Source organism: Peromyscus californicus, unplaced genomic scaffold, assembly GCF_007827085.1.
Source record: "Peromyscus californicus insignis strain IS unplaced genomic scaffold, ASM782708v3 Scaffold_7__1_contigs__length_154581171, whole genome shotgun sequence".
Taxonomy (NCBI): domain Eukaryota; kingdom Metazoa; phylum Chordata; class Mammalia; order Rodentia; family Cricetidae; genus Peromyscus; species Peromyscus californicus.
Window position 1 is genome coordinate 115436568 of NW_026294595.1, and position 17080 is coordinate 115453647.

The 17080-nt window shown below is 38.9% G+C and overlaps 2 protein-coding genes across 8 annotated transcripts in view; one reads left to right on the forward strand and one right to left on the reverse strand.

Annotated features, from left to right (window-relative positions):
• Positions 1-17080, forward strand: part of Macrod2 (mono-ADP ribosylhydrolase 2) — a 1966896-nt gene that overhangs the window by 295267 nt on the left and 1654549 nt on the right. The window lies entirely within an intron of this gene.
• Flrt3 (fibronectin leucine rich transmembrane protein 3) lies at positions 676-13928 on the reverse strand. Of its 4 annotated transcripts, XM_052726008.1 has the most exons (4): positions 13694-13928; positions 5577-5777; positions 5032-5216; positions 676-4069 (listed from the first exon to the last, which is right to left on the reverse strand). In XM_052726008.1, exon 4 carries the CDS (start codon positions 4021-4023, stop codon positions 2074-2076), a length of 1950 nt encoding a protein of 649 aa, XP_052581968.1. In that variant the 5' UTR covers positions 4024-4069; positions 5032-5216; positions 5577-5777; positions 13694-13928; the 3' UTR covers positions 676-2073. The 4 variants fall into 4 exon arrangements, with proteins under 4 accessions (XP_052581968.1, XP_052581966.1, XP_052581967.1 ...); XM_052726006.1 differs by lacking the exon at positions 5032-5216; XM_052726007.1 differs by having other exon boundaries at positions 5032-5777.

Here is a 17080-nt window from a genome sequence, read left to right on the forward strand (position 1 = left end):
AGATAAATTGTTGGGTAACAATTTGAAGGTGTCAAATAAGAATAAAGGTTTCAGAGTCGTTTGTAGATCAACAGGGAGCAGTGGTATATAGCAAAACTTTGGGAGTCCTGAAGATTTCCTTGACCAGAACAGCAGAATCAAATGCAGGAATCTGTGCCGCCCTTGTCACATTGGCCCCTCTGAACCTCAGTGACCCTGTGCTTGTGTTTCAGTCCTCCACTCTACATGTGTGGACAGAGGCGAGTCACAAGGCTGTGTGGTTTGACTATATACCTATGGAGGGGTGGATAACAGATCTCAGATCTTTTGATGCCAACTCACTCTCTCAAAACGATGTGTAAAAGAGAAATCAGCTTTTGCAAGACCATCTTAAGAAAGTATCAGCCCAGACAGTGTCAACAGTGCTCATGAAGGAAACAGGCATTGGCACCACTCTACAGTTCTTCAGCTACTGAGCGTATAATGGAACCAAAAAATGTGTTTATCCACAAAACACTGACTCTTTGAAGTAAAAATGATACACAACCTCAAGATCCTGCTATTTCTTTTATTTGTACCCAACTTTTATTTTTATGCCTAGAAAAATACGTGGAGGTGTTTAGGACTAATGTGCTGGCAATTTCCTACTTTTGGTGATAGTAACATAGTCCCAAAAGCAAGCACAATTATTCTGTATGTTTTTCTTAAGTTTTATTCAGCAATAAGACCATAATTTTTCATATTTAAGGAAGTATGAAAAATTTGTCGAGTTTCCAAAGCTGAATACATGTAGCGTTTGATCAAGGCACATACAAGACTGGCCAAAGGGCGGACAATGCACTTTGGTTTGTTGTTGTTGTTGAAAAAAAATCATGGCAACAAAAAGTGGTATGGTTTTTAAACAAGTAATAGCTCACAATTCAGTAGGAAGCTGTAAAGAAATGTTACATTACAAGTCCATTATGTAATATCTGGAAAACTGTGACAGTAATGGGCAGTATTCTCCACCATTGGGAAAGTAAACTGAGTATTTATGTACAGTGTTAAAGCATCTCATATAAGCCAGATCTAAATTTGATTTCTAGTGTTTATTTTTCTTTGAAATTCTCACTTAAAGTCCTAGTTTCTCTGGATCGCTGAGAGGAATTACTGATGGTTACACTACCTTCTTAACTATGCAGACAGTTTTTCTTAGACATCCTTTGTAATAAAAACATCATAAACACTAACAGTTTTGTGTTTAAGATTCATTTTTCAAGAGGCCAGATGGTACAGGCAAAATCAAGATGCAATTCTAGTATATGTATTGATTATACTACACAGGTCTAAGTTGTCATGGTTTTTTTAGTATACACCCCCCCTGCACTTATATCATTGTTCTTGTGAAGTCCTTTATTCTTGAAGCTCTGCTGACAGTGGCTTTAACAGCTGACTTCACACTGTTGTTATGCCAGCTGATGTATTCAGTTCAGAAAATATGCTTAACTTTCCTAAGGATATTTAATTTGCCTAGGGTAAAATGAGATGTGCAGCAAGTTTGATATTGCCCATTATGTCACATATTTTGATTTATTGAATACCACTGGGATAATACAAATTTAATCATTAGAACATTATTTCATAACTAGTTTTTGAAATTTATTTTCTCATTCAGCCAGGTTTCTTTTTTACATTGTATTAATACCAAAGTGAAAAACGGCCTGTGCTTATACTACAAGGATCTCATGTGAACGCAGTCCTGATTGTTCAACACAGCAAGAAAATTCACTTTCACAGTCAACAAGTCATCTTACTCAGTAGAACACAAAGTAAATGGTTTATAACTTCAATATCTGCAAGGAAAATACAGTACAAATTACTAAAAAATACTAAAATATAGAATTGTGTTCAGGCATCTCCACTACATCAACCGCAGCAGCAACCTGAAATCTGAAACTTTTAATAAAAAGTTCTTAAATATAAATTATATGGCAAATGTACAGTACATTGCTTTTCTCAGTCTCTTTTCCAGTGTTTTGCAGTAGAAGGGAGTTCCTACCATCACCTTTCTTAGGTTTAAAAACCCTGAAGCAGTCTGGAATGGGACCTCCTGCATCATGAGTGTGAGTGGTCTGAGTCTGGAATCCCACTGTCTCTGTAGCTTCGGTTACTACTGCTCTCACTGTGGTTGTTTTTGTATAGATTCATCCCGTTAGGAGGAAATATGGTGTGTATTACAAACTCCTCCTTGGAGATGGGTTCATTGCTTATGGGTAGCATCTGAAAAGAAGTTTCCCTGATTTCCAGGATGGAGTTGTCCTTCTTAGTGCCAGCTTCTGCATAGTCGTCCTTTCTTCTCCTCCCTTTGCTGTACGCACAGTTCCGCGAGAACAGCGACCCATTCCTATGTACATACCAACACACCAAAGCAAGGAGGGCGATGGTTACCAGGGCCACAGCGCCACCAATGATGGCCGCCAAAGGTAAATTCGGATTTTTGTAAGGTTCTTTCTCTTGCTCTCTATTGAGGGTGGTTGTGGGGTTGTACATTCGAAGAGGGGCCGTTTCCGTCTCAATACAAACAGGAGTTTCATCAAACAGGTAAAGGTTACTGGTTTCCATGGGAACCATGCATACTCTATAGGGCGAGTCAGGTTCTAGGGCTGTGACCAAGTATTCACTGCGTTCTCCTGTTACTATTGTTTCTGTTATAGATCCAAACGCTGGGCTGTGGCCCAGTTTAAGCCAGCTGAGTCGTAGAGCAGTCATAGGCAGAGCAAGTCTCCAGGAGATATGGATTGTGTCAGAGGTGACAGACTTCACAGTAATTAAAATTGTTTTTCGTGAGGGGCTGCCTGTAGTTCTCTGATCCTTAATGAGCTTGGGGTTTTTAATATCTGGTTGTTTGGTCACAGGAGCTGGCCACTGTCCTTGAGCAGGATAAGCTGTGTTAGGTATTGCAGTGGTTATCTGAATGGTGCTCACAATCCCACTATCTTTACAATCAAACAGTTCCGCACTGAGGTCCTTGATAGCCATCCCACGAACCTTTTCTGGGGCTTGGCACATGAGCCCACGCACATTGACCTTCACAGGTAGCGACTGTAACCAGTCTCGTACCCATTTCATCTTGCACCCACAATACCAGGGGTTGTTGCGGAGAATCAGTTGGGTTATATTGTCCAAATCATCAAAGATACCCTGAGGTAAATTGCTTAGGTTATTATTGGACATATCGAGTCGATACAGCTGCCTTAAATAAGAAAAAGCATTTGGGGGTACCCGGTTGATGTGGTTGTCTTGAAGGTAAAGCTTCCTCAGGCTTGTGCCCGGAAGGTTCACTGGTGCGGCTGTCAAGGAATTCCGCACTAGGGACAGTTCTGTTAAGTTTACTAAATTGAAGAAAACTTTGTCACCCAAACCGTGGTTGTTCAACAAGTTTCCATCTAAAACCAGGCGTTTCAGGCTTGTGAGACCATGAAGTGACGGTGAAGAGATAGTTGATATGCGATTGTCATCCAGGCGTAACTCTTCGATAGTCCTGGGCAAGCCGCCGGGGATTGTGCTAAGGTGGTTGCGGGACAGGAAAAGCAGTCGCAGATAGTTGCTGTCTCGAAATGCTCCTTCTTCAATGCTAACAGCAGAAACTGAGTTATCATCCAAGTGTAGCTCTTCCAGGTACGGGATTTTCGAAAGTGAATCATACGTGATAGTTCTGATATTATTCTCTTGCAAATGCAACTCTTTCACATACTTTGGAAGGTTGGTAGGAAATTCATCTAAACTGTTGTGGTATAGGTATATTCTTTGTACTTTGAGCAAGTTTTTCAAATCTGAAGGAATCCCGACATTGTTTATTTGGTTGTTCTGAAGGTAGAGTGTTGTAGCATCCTCCGGAATTCCCGCTGGAATGGATGTCAGAGAGCGATCGTTACAGTAAATGAAACCCGCGTCACAGCGACACACAGATGGGCAAGATTTAGCCATAGCTGCCAGAGGTGCCACTTGGAAGAACAGCCCAATTTTAGTCCCAATGAGGAAGAGGCTCCAGGCTGGGCTGATCATGGTCAGCAGTGTTGAGGTCTTTATAGCAAGCAGGTAGCTTCTGTTACTACAACAGAGTAAGAAACGATAGAAAATAATTAGGCCAGAATACTGAAGTGCCTTGAGAACAGATGTGGAAATGAAATCATCGATAACAAATTTCAATATTTCATTTTCAGAGAGGAGCATGCCAGGAATTCATTGCTATCTACAAACAAACACTCACATAATTTATTTACCTTGAGTGTCTCTAGAATATAAATCTACAACTATCCTGTTAAAGTCCATTTTATTTAAAATGTTAAATATAATCAAATAATAAAAAATATTTTAAATTATAATCTGTATCAGATTCAACTAGTCATGAGGATTATCAAATTTCTAACTTGTTAATATTCAAAGAAACTGACTCAGAGAAATATAATTTGTTATAACTAAATCTGATATATATGCCAGTGTTTTCTGTCTTCTTTGACAAATGATCATAAAAGTACAGAAATGTGTAATGAAAAGCATCTATGCTTTTACTCTTCTAGAACAATAAGCTATACACATCTTGAATTCTTTAATCTCAGTAAAGCCAAGCATTTGTTTCATTATTAATAGCTCTTTAATATTAATATTAAATAATGTTTAAAAGGTATTTTTTGAAAGAAAGTAGTTTCTTTACTTACTTACTTTACTTACTTCAGAGAAAGAATTGTACAACTCATATGTCGAGTTGGTATAAATGGAAAATTCCATTTCCTGCTTACCTTTCTTCTTTTCAGTACCTATTTTGTTACATTTTCATACTGTATGGTTTAATAACTTGATCTAGTTTTTCTTATTTTCAGTCTCACAACATGTTTTAACAGTGCATTTAGTTGTCTTTAAATTCTAAGCTAGAATGATTCAAGTTTCCCCATGGGCTGGAGAATTATAGATTTATGTGGATATACTATGTATTGTTCCCTTCTCCACTTCTAGGCGTTAATCAGCCTTTATAATTTTAGGCATGAAAATAAAATAGCTTAATATTTTTCCTACCTTATTGAACGATGTTAAGTAATTTTACGTGGGTGACAGTCCAATGCATATATGCTACTTTCTTGGTGAGGGACTGGGACTTTAAAACTCTTTAGTCCTTGGAAATATTCTTCACTGTTTATTCAAGTAATTCTATGCCGCACACACCTCCAGATCAGACTTGCTGCTGCCAATGAACATTCCAGCTGTGGGTCAGCATGGTGGGCAAGCTCATTAAACTGGGGGCCAGAAACAATTCAGCTTCCCATTACTATGCAAGACACATGGCTTCCTAAATTTTTTTTCTCTCTGATAGTTTCAGTGTGGTGGCTCCTTTGTGTTGCTTAAGTCCCTCAGTGGAAACTGCCCTCTTTGAAATTCTTATTGGCTCTTCTGTGCAATGTGGTCAGAGATAGTAACTTCAGATCCTGATGAAGAAAGCCATTCATGATGCTAAGACCTGTATAGTAATGGGTTTTCCAGGCAGTTACCCCCTACCTTTATTCCCATCCAGGATTATCCAAGTATAAACTCTGTACAGTAGCTACATCCTGAGGTGTGATTACCTGCTGTGAAATAGCTATTTCTTCTTCTACTTCTTGCTGCTTTCTCAGAAAGTCTGTTTCAGTCACGTTCTACTGGGATGGGTGGAGTCTCTTTTAAGAAGCAAAGGAAACAATGCAAACAGTCTTCATGGAAGGAGAAGGAAGCACACTAGATTTCCTTTATATTTCTCTTCCTTAAAATAGGCCAGGACTGAGCACCTCCTGTGAAAGAAAAAAAAAAAGAGTAATACTATTAATAGGGAAAATTAGTAGTGAAAATTAGGACTGAAATTTCCTAGTGGTTTAACATCAATTATTTCTTTTAAGCAACAAATCTTTCATCATAACAGCTGGTAGAAGTGGTAGTCTGACCTCTGTGTTTGTGTTTACCACTTAATTATATAAATTAAGTTGGAGCCAAAGATGAGATTGTCATCCAACTGATAACTCCCATTGTTAAGTGATTCTTTGTGTCACACGGAATCAAACACAGAGGCAAAATTTCATTTAAGAAGCAGTAAGACCATTTCAGGGCTTTCAAATTCAGGCTAATGTCTTAAAGTGAACTTTCTGGTGCCCCACCATACAATAATTTTAAAAGAGGAACATGCCAAAGACGGGAGCAGATACATGGCAAAAGGTTTTGATGAAAACACTGTGGTTACTCTGTACTTTCTGAATATGGTTTTACAAATCACACAGTCTACCATTTAAAAATGTTCAAAAGTTGTTGCATTGGAGCTCTTCTTTTGATTTGCTCAGTACCCTACCTTCCTACTGAGGGTACTACAGGACTCCCCTGGAGCAGGAAATTCTAGGACTTGTGCTCCTGCGCATGTGGGAGCATAGACGTTCAAGTCCCAGTTAGGACTTTAAATTGTATTTTTAGAACAAGAATACTACTGCAATCTTCTTTCAGCACATTGGACTTCAAAAGAAAGTCTGTATTTCAAATAGGAAGGTCACTGTTTTGTTCCATCTATTTACAGTGGTCATTTAGGAAGAGTGGTAACCTGAGTCATCTCCTTTTCTTGGTTTAAACACGAACATGCCACCCCCCACAATGTGTAGTTCTCATTTCTGAAAAAGGACTTTAGGCTTAATTAAGAAGACCAGTCATGGAGCTGTTGACAGCTTTGCCTACTATCCTGATAGAACACTCATGAGAATTTTTAAGGGGTTTGTACAGGGGGAGAAGTGTGGGCATGGGTTACTCAGGACCACCCATTCAGCACCTTCCTTACAGATAGAGAACATTTGGGTACATGGGAATATTTGACCACAAGATTAAGGACTAAAGAAATCATTTGCTTCTCTGCCAGTTACTACCAAGTATCCAACAAGGATAGCATCTGTTCCAGAATTTACTGGGAGTGTGTGTTAACCAAGGCCACAATTCATGTGTCTATCTTTTGTTGCAAAATTCCCACTTCTTTTAGTTTGTCACTCAACACTAATGCTGTCAGAGATTATATTAATAGTAAATAAACTTGAAAATGGCAAATACACTTTTTTTTTTTAATTTAAGCAACCTAAAAATAGCAGTTAACAGATAGATAAAGCAGACTCGTGAATACAGCAAAGTGCCCGCAGAGGAAACTTTAAATGATTTATGTTTAATATGAGGGCTTTTCACATTACTACTGGATTTCAATAGTATGTTTGCTTATACAATGTTGCCTTCTGAGTGTGTACATGTGGGAAAATCAAGCTGCCAAAATTATAGCTATACAGTTACTTTTGCTGTAAATGTTTTCTAACCTTGAAAATAATCCAACATATAAAATAATGTTATTTTAAGTCAAGGGGAAAATCACTTTGGTTAACTTGCATTAAAAATTAATTTGAAACTACTATGAAAATAACAAGTGAGAACCTGTGTGAAATGACCAGTTGTCGAGCAGTTCTTATGTTCCAGGGGCATTGGCAAAGCATACTTCAGAGGTCAGATGATGAAGCTACTGAATGGGATTTGAAAATGGCTGGTTGTTCTGAGTCAGGACAAACCACAGTGTGACATTTATGAGAACTGGGGATAAAATAGCCGAAGAAGCTGCTTGAAAAAAAAAAAGAAAGAAAAATCTCACTTAATCTGTTTTGCCAAACCAGGCTTTAAGAATATATGCATTGATTCTCATTTTTTTTGACCAGAGATGGAAAAAATATTAATGTAAAAAGAAAGATTATTATTTCATTTGACCTGATTTACACTTATGAAACTGCTATCACTGGTGTTTGATATGCAAACTAAACATCCACTGTTCATACAAACATGCAAATAGTGTGAATTGACAGAAAACCTTAAGCCTCATTAAATCATGAGAAGAATGTCATTTACTTCTCCCCAGATTTCATTAAAACGAAAAGCAAAAGCATAAAAACCAATGTTTTCTTAGGAACGGGTAGTCTTACAAATGGACACTCTGCATACAGCCCCTCTCACCTGTCCCTACTGCTTTCAGGTCAAAACCGTTCAGCTGATGGTTGACTGCATTTTATATGATTTTATACCTTCTTCATATTTCACACTGTAGTACGAAATAGGGATTTGGGGCATATTTAAAGTTATAATGGTATCTCTATCATAAGCAATCCAACTCCCATATTACACTTGGTTTCTGAACTGGATCCCCATAGTCTCAGACATTGACCTTGTAGTTGAATGTGAATGATGGAAAGCAAAATGGCCAGCACTGCCATGAACACTGGCCAGCTCCACAGCACTGGCTTCAGAGCCTTCTGTCTGCATGGGCTTGAAAAAGGCCATCACTTCTGAACAGAAAGCAATCGATGCTCTAGAAAAAATAACTGCTACTGGGGTAATAAGGAAAAACATAAACTGGGTTCTGGGACTTAGTGATGTGTTCTAAAATTATTTTTAATGGAATTATTAAGTATGTAACACTTAAACCTCAGCTGAAGGAAAAGCACACTCACCTTACCGGTGAAGTAGATTTTTAACTGTCATTTTTTGATTGTCTCTTTTCACAGTAAAAAAAAAAAAAAAAAAATTAAATGGCTTATAACCCCAACCCAGTCTAAAGTCTCTAATTTATTTTCATAATATATCGAAGAAAGTACATGAATAGATAAAGATGCTATTCTTTGGATATACTTTATGAAAACTAATACATATTAATACATCATTTCTCAATAATACCTTGACATTTAAGTAAAATCAAGAACTTGATGCAGCGTACATGTTTACATGATTTCTTCCAGTGGAGAAAGCATTTGAATGAGGAGGTATTTCTTACATTTTAAAGATGTAATTTAGCCTAAAGTGAAGGTATGTGACAATAATGTTAACTTCCTAAACCTTGTATTTGCTACCTTTTACTCAAGTTGATTTTGATTTAACTTGTTTGATCAATACACTTTAAAGAAAATTTACATCAAGTTAATGTTGTGAGATTTGAGTTTCGTTTTATTGACTTGCCTCACAGAATGATTTCTTAATGGCAGAAACTTTTTTAAAATACTAATTTTAGCAATAAGATGGCATTTAGAATTCACAATCAAAGTTAGTTGCATTATTTTAAGTAAAACCTTGACCCTGAAGAAAATACATGCTTAAGCAAATCCATCCATGTTTGTGAATGTTTCTAGCTAAATTGGAATGTATACGAGCAGCATTTAGCATATTAGGGAAGTAATTTATTTATGAAGGTGAAAATTGCTCACCTAATGAACAACCTGTGAATCTTAAGATTCTGCAACAAGAAATAATATTTCAAGTGAGCTATATACATGGTGAAACTGGAAAACTGGACTCCATCAGGTTAGTTAAGAGTGACAGCAAAATGCTTTCTAAGTAGCCTGTCTGGTAGTTAAATTTTCCACACTCATCAGATTTCAGGAAGGTCCCAATTCCTGTGTTTACTGCAGGCAAACCAAAGGAACTCTAAGTCTCCTCCTGAGAGTCATGAAGTCTGCAGGGTTTGCCCGAGAGGCGGAGAAGCAAGCGTGCCTTTTCACACTTGGTTTTGTCCAGAGTCTTTTCTCGAAGAAGGTTTTGTTTCATTTAGAGAAAACAGGGATAAAAAGTTCCAAAGCAAAAGGATTTCCCCACTGAGTTTGTTATAAATGAACCTTAATTCTGCCTTTGCTTCATTTAGTTTGTTTGTAAAGTGAAATCAAGCATCTTTAAGACAAAAAGATGGGGTGTTACCTTTTATCACAGCACAGGCTCTTCCTTTCATGATATTCAAGCCAGACTAAATGAATGAGAGACCTAAGACCTGGATGAAGGAGGGAACAACTGAGACTGGAGCTAAGTGGCCCAGGGCTTGAGGCCCAGGGGGTGCTTTAAGTTTGTCTGACATTTGCGCAGCTGTAATGAAAAGTGTGCCTGCCTGGATTAAACCAGAAATACTGGCATTGCAAACCTAAGATTCCTCTTCCAGTGTGGGAGTCCAACCTGCTTTACACTTATAGCCTTTCAATTTCCAATAGTTCGACAACTATTTATTTGAGTCAAGTGTGTGACAGACAGTCCCTGTTCTGGTTAGTGAGACCATCTAAAATCCTAATAAAACACATTGCTTCTTCATGTCTGCATAAGGTATTTATTGATTTAAACTGGATGAATAGGAAGAAAACCAACAACACATAAAGCTGATCAACCCATACTCCAGTGGCACACTTTAAAAAGCGGTGCCTAACCAAATGTGGTCTGCGGGTGTTCTCTTCAAAGTTGCCACGGCAACTTGTTCATGTGAATCGAAAGAACAAAAGCTGTCATTGTCTCATCAAGTGAAAGCAATTTTTACTCTCCTCCTCTGAGTAGACTAATACCTGGAAAGAGCTGTTCATACATTCCTGACACTTAATTTTGGGGTGGGAGAGAGATTATGCATATGCAAAGCAAAGACATGTTACCTATCGACTAAATTATATTTTATGCCTTTCTCCTTAACACCTATTCTGTGGACTCTTGATAATGGATAAAACTTAAATCCTGAAAGGTCCCTCTTCTGCAGTGTAATGTGGCTTTCAAAACTGTCCATATCATTGTGATGTTAGACAAATTTAGTGATGTTGATCTGCATTTTGCAACAGCTTTGTGAAAGGAATACACCTATTTTATTTTCTAAAAGGAAGGACCCTTTCCTGGAAAACAGTTTCCTTACCAACCATCTCTTGGTTGGAAATCGGTCTGTGACTTTTGGAAAACCTGTGGCGGTGGCATGTTAGAAGAAGCCAAGAAACATCCCTTTTCTGCTCTGAAGAGAGAATGCCGTTCTGAGCGCGGAGATTGCTGAGAGATTTACTGTTGAGTTTTGCCCGCTGGGGGGTGGTACACGCTACCAGAACACTGCTTGCTGAAGCCGCAAGTCAGATGTTGGCTGCTGCTGGCCAGTCTTTCCCTGGTTTAATTACAACAAAGCCTCCCGTTGAGAAGAACAGTGAAGGCCTCTGGGGCAAAAGGTGGGGGTGGGAGCAGGGATGGGGAACTAGGGGAGGAGAGGGAGGAATCAAGGCTTCTGAAAATTCACTGAATCCTATTTCCCTCCTTGACTTCATTTATGGTGCTCTTCATTTGACACGAAACAACTATTTATAATACCTTTTACCGAATCGGTATAAATAAGAGAGTGCAGAAAGGGTTTATTCAGGATTTTTAAGTTAGCTTTAGGTTTTGCCATTAATCATGTTCTTTGTTGTGTAGCCCACCCACCTTTAAAAGGGAAGAAGGTTGAGACTGACTGAAATGGCAGCTCTAAACAAAGTATTTTTAAATGACCAGATTTAATTTAATATTCATATGAACATCAGCCTATCATAACAAAAAATTCAAGAAAGAAACATTCATATAATATCAAAATAAGGCATACCTTCAGCCACTAACATTTGTTGGGTTTAAAACTGTTCAAAATAATCAAGATAGAGGAGAAAGCCTTGGGATGTGTGGCCAAGAAAAGCACAGGGGAAAATTTGCATTGCTTGCGCTTGCATGTTTAAAGCTGATAATTGTATTTTTCATCTGGAGGGACTGAACGTTCATTAGGGTCTTGTGTCCCTAGGCAGGAGACGCTGAGTGTAATTGGAGTTTCTATTTGATTGGGCAATAGAGCCAGAGAAGAAACTGGGGTAAAGATAATTAATAGCTCTCTAACAAAGTCTGACAGCCACAAGATTTCAACCAAATTTATTTCACACTGCTTCATTTTGCTCTGAAAAAGTTTTGATAGAATCAGAGACTTCTTAATTAACACTTGAAAGCAAAAGAAACATAGCCTCCATTAGCTGCCACATTTAGTTATGACAAATTTTCTGTTCTGTTTTGTAACCTTTTTTAAATTTTTGTAAAAGCTTTATTTGCTTCCCAATTATGTATCATAAATATTAGATTCAGGAATTGTTTAATTGGCATTTAAACCTAACCAGAATCAATTTTAAAAGGGGTGGGCAGAGAAATAAAAAACCCAATTAATAACTATCAATGCTACAATTGGAATATTCTATTAATGAATTCATTATGTTTGTTCATTTGCTAATATGTTTTCTGACCCTTGGGAGTTCTCTATTAAAAGAATAAACTGATTTTTTTTTTTTAGTTAAACACATGTAATGACATTTTTAACCCTTTTCTACATTTTAGGCTGATAAATATATAGATGTATATATGTCCATATACACATATATTTGAAGCTAAGTTGTATAACCAATCTTTGCATAGTCATAACACATTATGATCGTTAATATTTGTAGTAACAATATTTTTGTGATACTTTTAAAGGATTAATTTCTTTACTCATTTCCAAGAGATGGGTGCCAGTCATCTGTCACTCTGAGTCAAGCTTAAGTGATTCTAGCCTGAGAGTGGACAGTTTCATCCTTTTCTGTTTATGCTGGTCAGGATATTCTTCTGCAGTTGGGGATGAATGAAGGAATCCCTTCAGCTGAAGCACTTTTCATGGCTTTCATCATGCTATTTTATCCTAATCACATAGCCAATGTGTGCATTTTGAGGCATAGATTTACTGAGAACAATTAAAATAACTAATTTGATTTTGCAACTGAAAAATAGCAACATTTTCTATTTCCTTGTAAGTTTAAATAAATAAGCCCCCTCCCAATGTTGAGGAAAGACGGGCCTGTTGCACTCTTTACCTTTATGCAACCATTTTGTTTCAGACATAATTTACTGAAAAACATTTATTTATTTATTTTTTTAGCAGATACGTTTAAATACCTTTTGGAAGCTTTCTTGTCTACATGCAGTTGTTCCAATATAAGGTTTTCCACTGTGAGTTGCAAGTGAATGGACACTCAGCTTTTAACATTTGATGATGACTCCAGGCTTTCCTCCCCTGCTACCCTCACTGCATACATCAAGCACCCGCTTCCAGGGTGAGCTTTGTTAGTTTTTCTGAGTGGACTTATCCAGTTACTATGCTAGTCACATTCTACACTTGCCCAAGCGATGGGTTTTGGCATTCTCCTGGACTGGGAATATGGTTTGGCCCGAGACTCTGAGCTGAATTTGCTAGTTGAGATTCCCGAGCCCGAAATGCCTGAAGGAGCTGTGGCAGGATAAGCGGTGCAAGCTTTCAGATCTAGGTGTAGCTGTTAATCCTCTACAGAGGCATCCTGTTCTCCCAGGGCAGCTTGCTGGCCGTGAGCAAGATGTATGCTTTTCATGTACTGCGTACTCATGGGCTGAGGGATTATCGATTTTCTTTCATAGTTATAAAAACAGCGATTGGTGATCATACCACACATACAGTACACACCAAGTTAGCGACCTTTCGCTTTTGTAGACGAGAAAAATCTGCCTCCTATTCTATCTCAAACACTCAACTTTCCAACTTGCAGTTTTTCGTAAAGCTTTGTGTTGATAGCAATTGCTTGAAATAGAGGAGAGCTTATTGTTATTATTATTATTATTATTATTATTATTATTATTATTATTATTATTATTAATGCTATAAGGCTGTAAGAAACTTCTCACATTTGGCTATTTAGCAGACTTTCCCTAGCTGGCTTACACGCACATCTTTGCTTGTCCTGCTGACCGAGCAAACGTGGCTACTTGGATTCCTCATGGAACCCAGCAAGTCATTTCTTTCTAGAGAGTAACAACAAGCGAAGTTTCTGGGACAATGTAAAGAAAAAGCATGGAAAACACTTACCAGGAAGACGAGAAAAAAAGCAATCCTTTATACCCCGCTGCTACAGCTGTAATTCCATTGCCTGTGAGTTGAAGTAAAAACCCTCCCCCGTCTGCGGAGCGCGGCATCCAGTGCACACAAAGCCACAGCAGCTGCAGCCTGAGCCCGTCCTGCTTCAGATCACTCCTGCGCTGAGGACTGCGCGCGAGAGCATCCAGTTGACTGCGCGCAGCCCACCTCCAAGTCTGAAGTTTAAAGCTTCACCTCGCAGTGGTTGAGGAAGGGGGTGATGTCATAGGTGGGCAGGACTTAGCCCAGCTCTTGTTCAGTGAGGTAACTGGATAATCAGACAGATGAGTTTTGCCAACGCTAGAGGGGGTGAGAGAAGCCGAAATGAGCCGCTCAGCTTGCCAAAGCCAAGATGCCATTTGGTTTGTAGGCAGCTCCTTAGACTCTAAGCATACCCTAAAGTTTACTACTACAAGGTAATTGGTAGCACACTCAGAAAAAAACACAAGCGTGCGAGAAGGATATTTGTAAGATCACAATAGAGGAACAGGTGTCTCATGTCCAAGCCATCTGTATTGAAAATAAGTTAACGAAAGTCAGATGATTTTCATTACATCGTTACAATTGTGTTATAACTGGAGAATGGAGGATGGCAGTCCCAACTAATATCTATTTTTGTAAATGAATAGAAAGCATGTTCAGATGAAGATTTACTTAGGAGAAAGGAAATAGGAATAGGAGAAAGATAAAAATATTGGAGAAAACAGTCTTATTGAGAAGTAGAAAGGTTTTTCTTCTCATATGCATTTTTACATAATGAAGCAGGTTTCATCTACTACTAGACCGACCATTTACCTTTGTGCCTAAGTGCATGTGTCTACTTTAGAACTAAGTTGATATAATCACTTATATTTAAGAGATTTCCCTAAAATAAAAAGGTTTAAGACTTAACTAGAATCTTTTTCTTACTTTTTTTTTATTTGCTGCCATGAGCATGGATTCAGACATCATCATCATCTAGAATATCTGTTAGAGATGGTTCTGCCAGGATTAAATTATTTTAATTTGAGTGCATGAATAAATATTGACAGTTGCAAGACACTGAGATTTCTCTGCCTCATTAACAGGATTTTAAGACTTTAATTTCCAGGTATAACTTTATCATCAGTTTTCTGCTATCTGGTCAACAACTACTTTGGACTTGTGAGTTACCCCACGGTGGCGAATTTAAGTGAAGGATCTTATTTATATATTTACCCAAATGGCCATTTCCTTTGATGTCTTTATTTGCTTGGTTCTTACAAATTCATGACTTTACCCTTTCTAGGAAATTTTCTGTTTGTCTCTGGGGGCTGGTTGTCTGTCTGTCTCAGGAGTATGTGGTCGTTTTCTCTTCATTAGCTGCGTTTCGTGTATACGTGCCTCTGGCGTATGTTGCACCTTTGGAGTTCCCCTCCAAGAACGGGTGCTATCAGAGGGGAAGGGGCCTGGAACCCTTGATCAGAGGTGTTCTGACACCCATCGGTCTGTGATTCCCCTCCAAGAACGGGTGCTATCAGAGGGGAAGGGGCCTGGAACCCTTGATCAGAGGTGTTCTGACACCCATTGGTCTGTGATTCCCCTCCAAGAACGGGTGCTATCAGAGGGGAAGGGGCCTGGAACCCTTGATAAGAGGTGTTCTGACACCCATTGGGCTGTGATTCCCCTCCAAGAACGGGTGCTATCAGAGGGGAAGGGGCCTGGAACCCTTGATCAGAGGTGTTCTGACACCCATTGGTCTGTGATTGCTCTTTTGCTGACTTCTGGGGACTGAGCCATGGGATAAAAGTAGGGCTTTTTAACATTTTAACATCTACTGAAAAGCCAGTTTCTTAGAAGTATTAAGTAGTGTACGTTAAACTCAGAGGTGGCTGCTGCATTTTTTTTTTTTTTTTTGATAAAAGGAAAGTAGGAATAGCTGATAATCTCTCAGGAATAGATGGGTTGTTTTCAGTTACTGCAAATCAAACACCTGGATTAAATTATTTCTTGAAATAGTTCTTTCTAGAAGCCATTTTCAGATGAGAGTTGATTCTATTTAAAAAGGAAATTTTTGCCTGACCAAATTCCTGTGGGCTTATATCCATATTTAATCAGTTCTGTCTCCATTCAGCTGCCTGAAAGCCTTCAACAAAAAAGAAAGATAAATGGGCAATTTGGGTTATAGGTATCTAAAGGAAAGCAGGCTGGCCTGGGAGCTGGGTGCTCTGCGGATTACATTCCCTAGGCTGCCGTTTGTCATATGACCTCATATTACCTGCTCTGTGCTTTGGTTTCATCTCATGGGATATAAAGGCAGAAAGAATTTATTGAATACCAATTATGTATTCTGCCTCCCGCCCCCCACAAGCTGTGAATTAAAATGTAGCAGCATTCAAGAAATTGTCAAACATGTAATCAATCCATCCTGAAGGTACTAACTTTAAAGACAAGTCTCAATAGAGCCTTCACTGCCATCTTCCCTCTTACAAGCATATATACTCCTTTAAAATGCAAATTCCCTTTGTTTGTTTGTTTGTATGTGGAGGTTAGGAGAATACACACATGTCATGATGTAAGTGTGGAGGTCAGAAGACAGCTTACAGGAAACCGTTTTCTCCTTCTACCACAGGAGGGTCAGAGTCCAAACTCCAGTCTTCAGGCTTATCACTCTCACAGGGCCCCAGACATATATTCTGGGGCGAGCACAGAGGTGGGTAGGTCTGTCCAGTTCCTGCTATTAGCAGACACCTGAAATCCTGCTAGTTTCAAGTAGCCTTTCTTTACCATGTGCTCACGTGACTACATTCTGCACCTCCTCTAGCTAGGTTAAAATGTCAAGAGTTACTTCAGATTGCTTTCCTACTGTGCATTCCTAAGGAGACTAACAGGAAAGGGATGGCTGTCCCTGTTGAAGGAGGGGGAGACTAAGCAGCTTTCCTTGTGATACCCTCTGGGCAGCTCTGTGAAGGGTGGGACTGCAGTCTCCCAGCAGGAGGACTCAGAGTATCTGCGTGGTATGGAGGGCAGCTGAGTCTAAGCATATGGGCTTCCGAGTCTTCCATTGATCTGGGCTCTCTCTTGGGCTTTGCCACATGACTATAGACAAATCACTTAGTGTTTCTGAGTTTATTAGCTCAGAGCATGACTCATAGTAACTGCCCAACAAAGTGATAGCTGCTTTTACTAAGATGAGGGCATTCGGGCATGTGGAAAAAGAACTATTATTCAGTGGTGGTAGGGCAGGGCCAATAACATGGTTTTTCACAGTTTTCACATTTCTTTTTGGAGTTGTTCTGTAGGCAGAGGATGGGAGCGCAGTGGAGGCAGGAAATTGTTTCCTGTCTTCTTATGTCACAGGGCTTCATGTTCCCAGGACTT

Excerpts from the sequence above, each read along its gene's own strand:
- Flrt3 (XM_052726006.1), bottom strand. The coding sequence starts at position 4,023 with ATGATCAGCCCAGCCTGGAGCCTCTTCCTCATTGGGACTAAAATTGGG.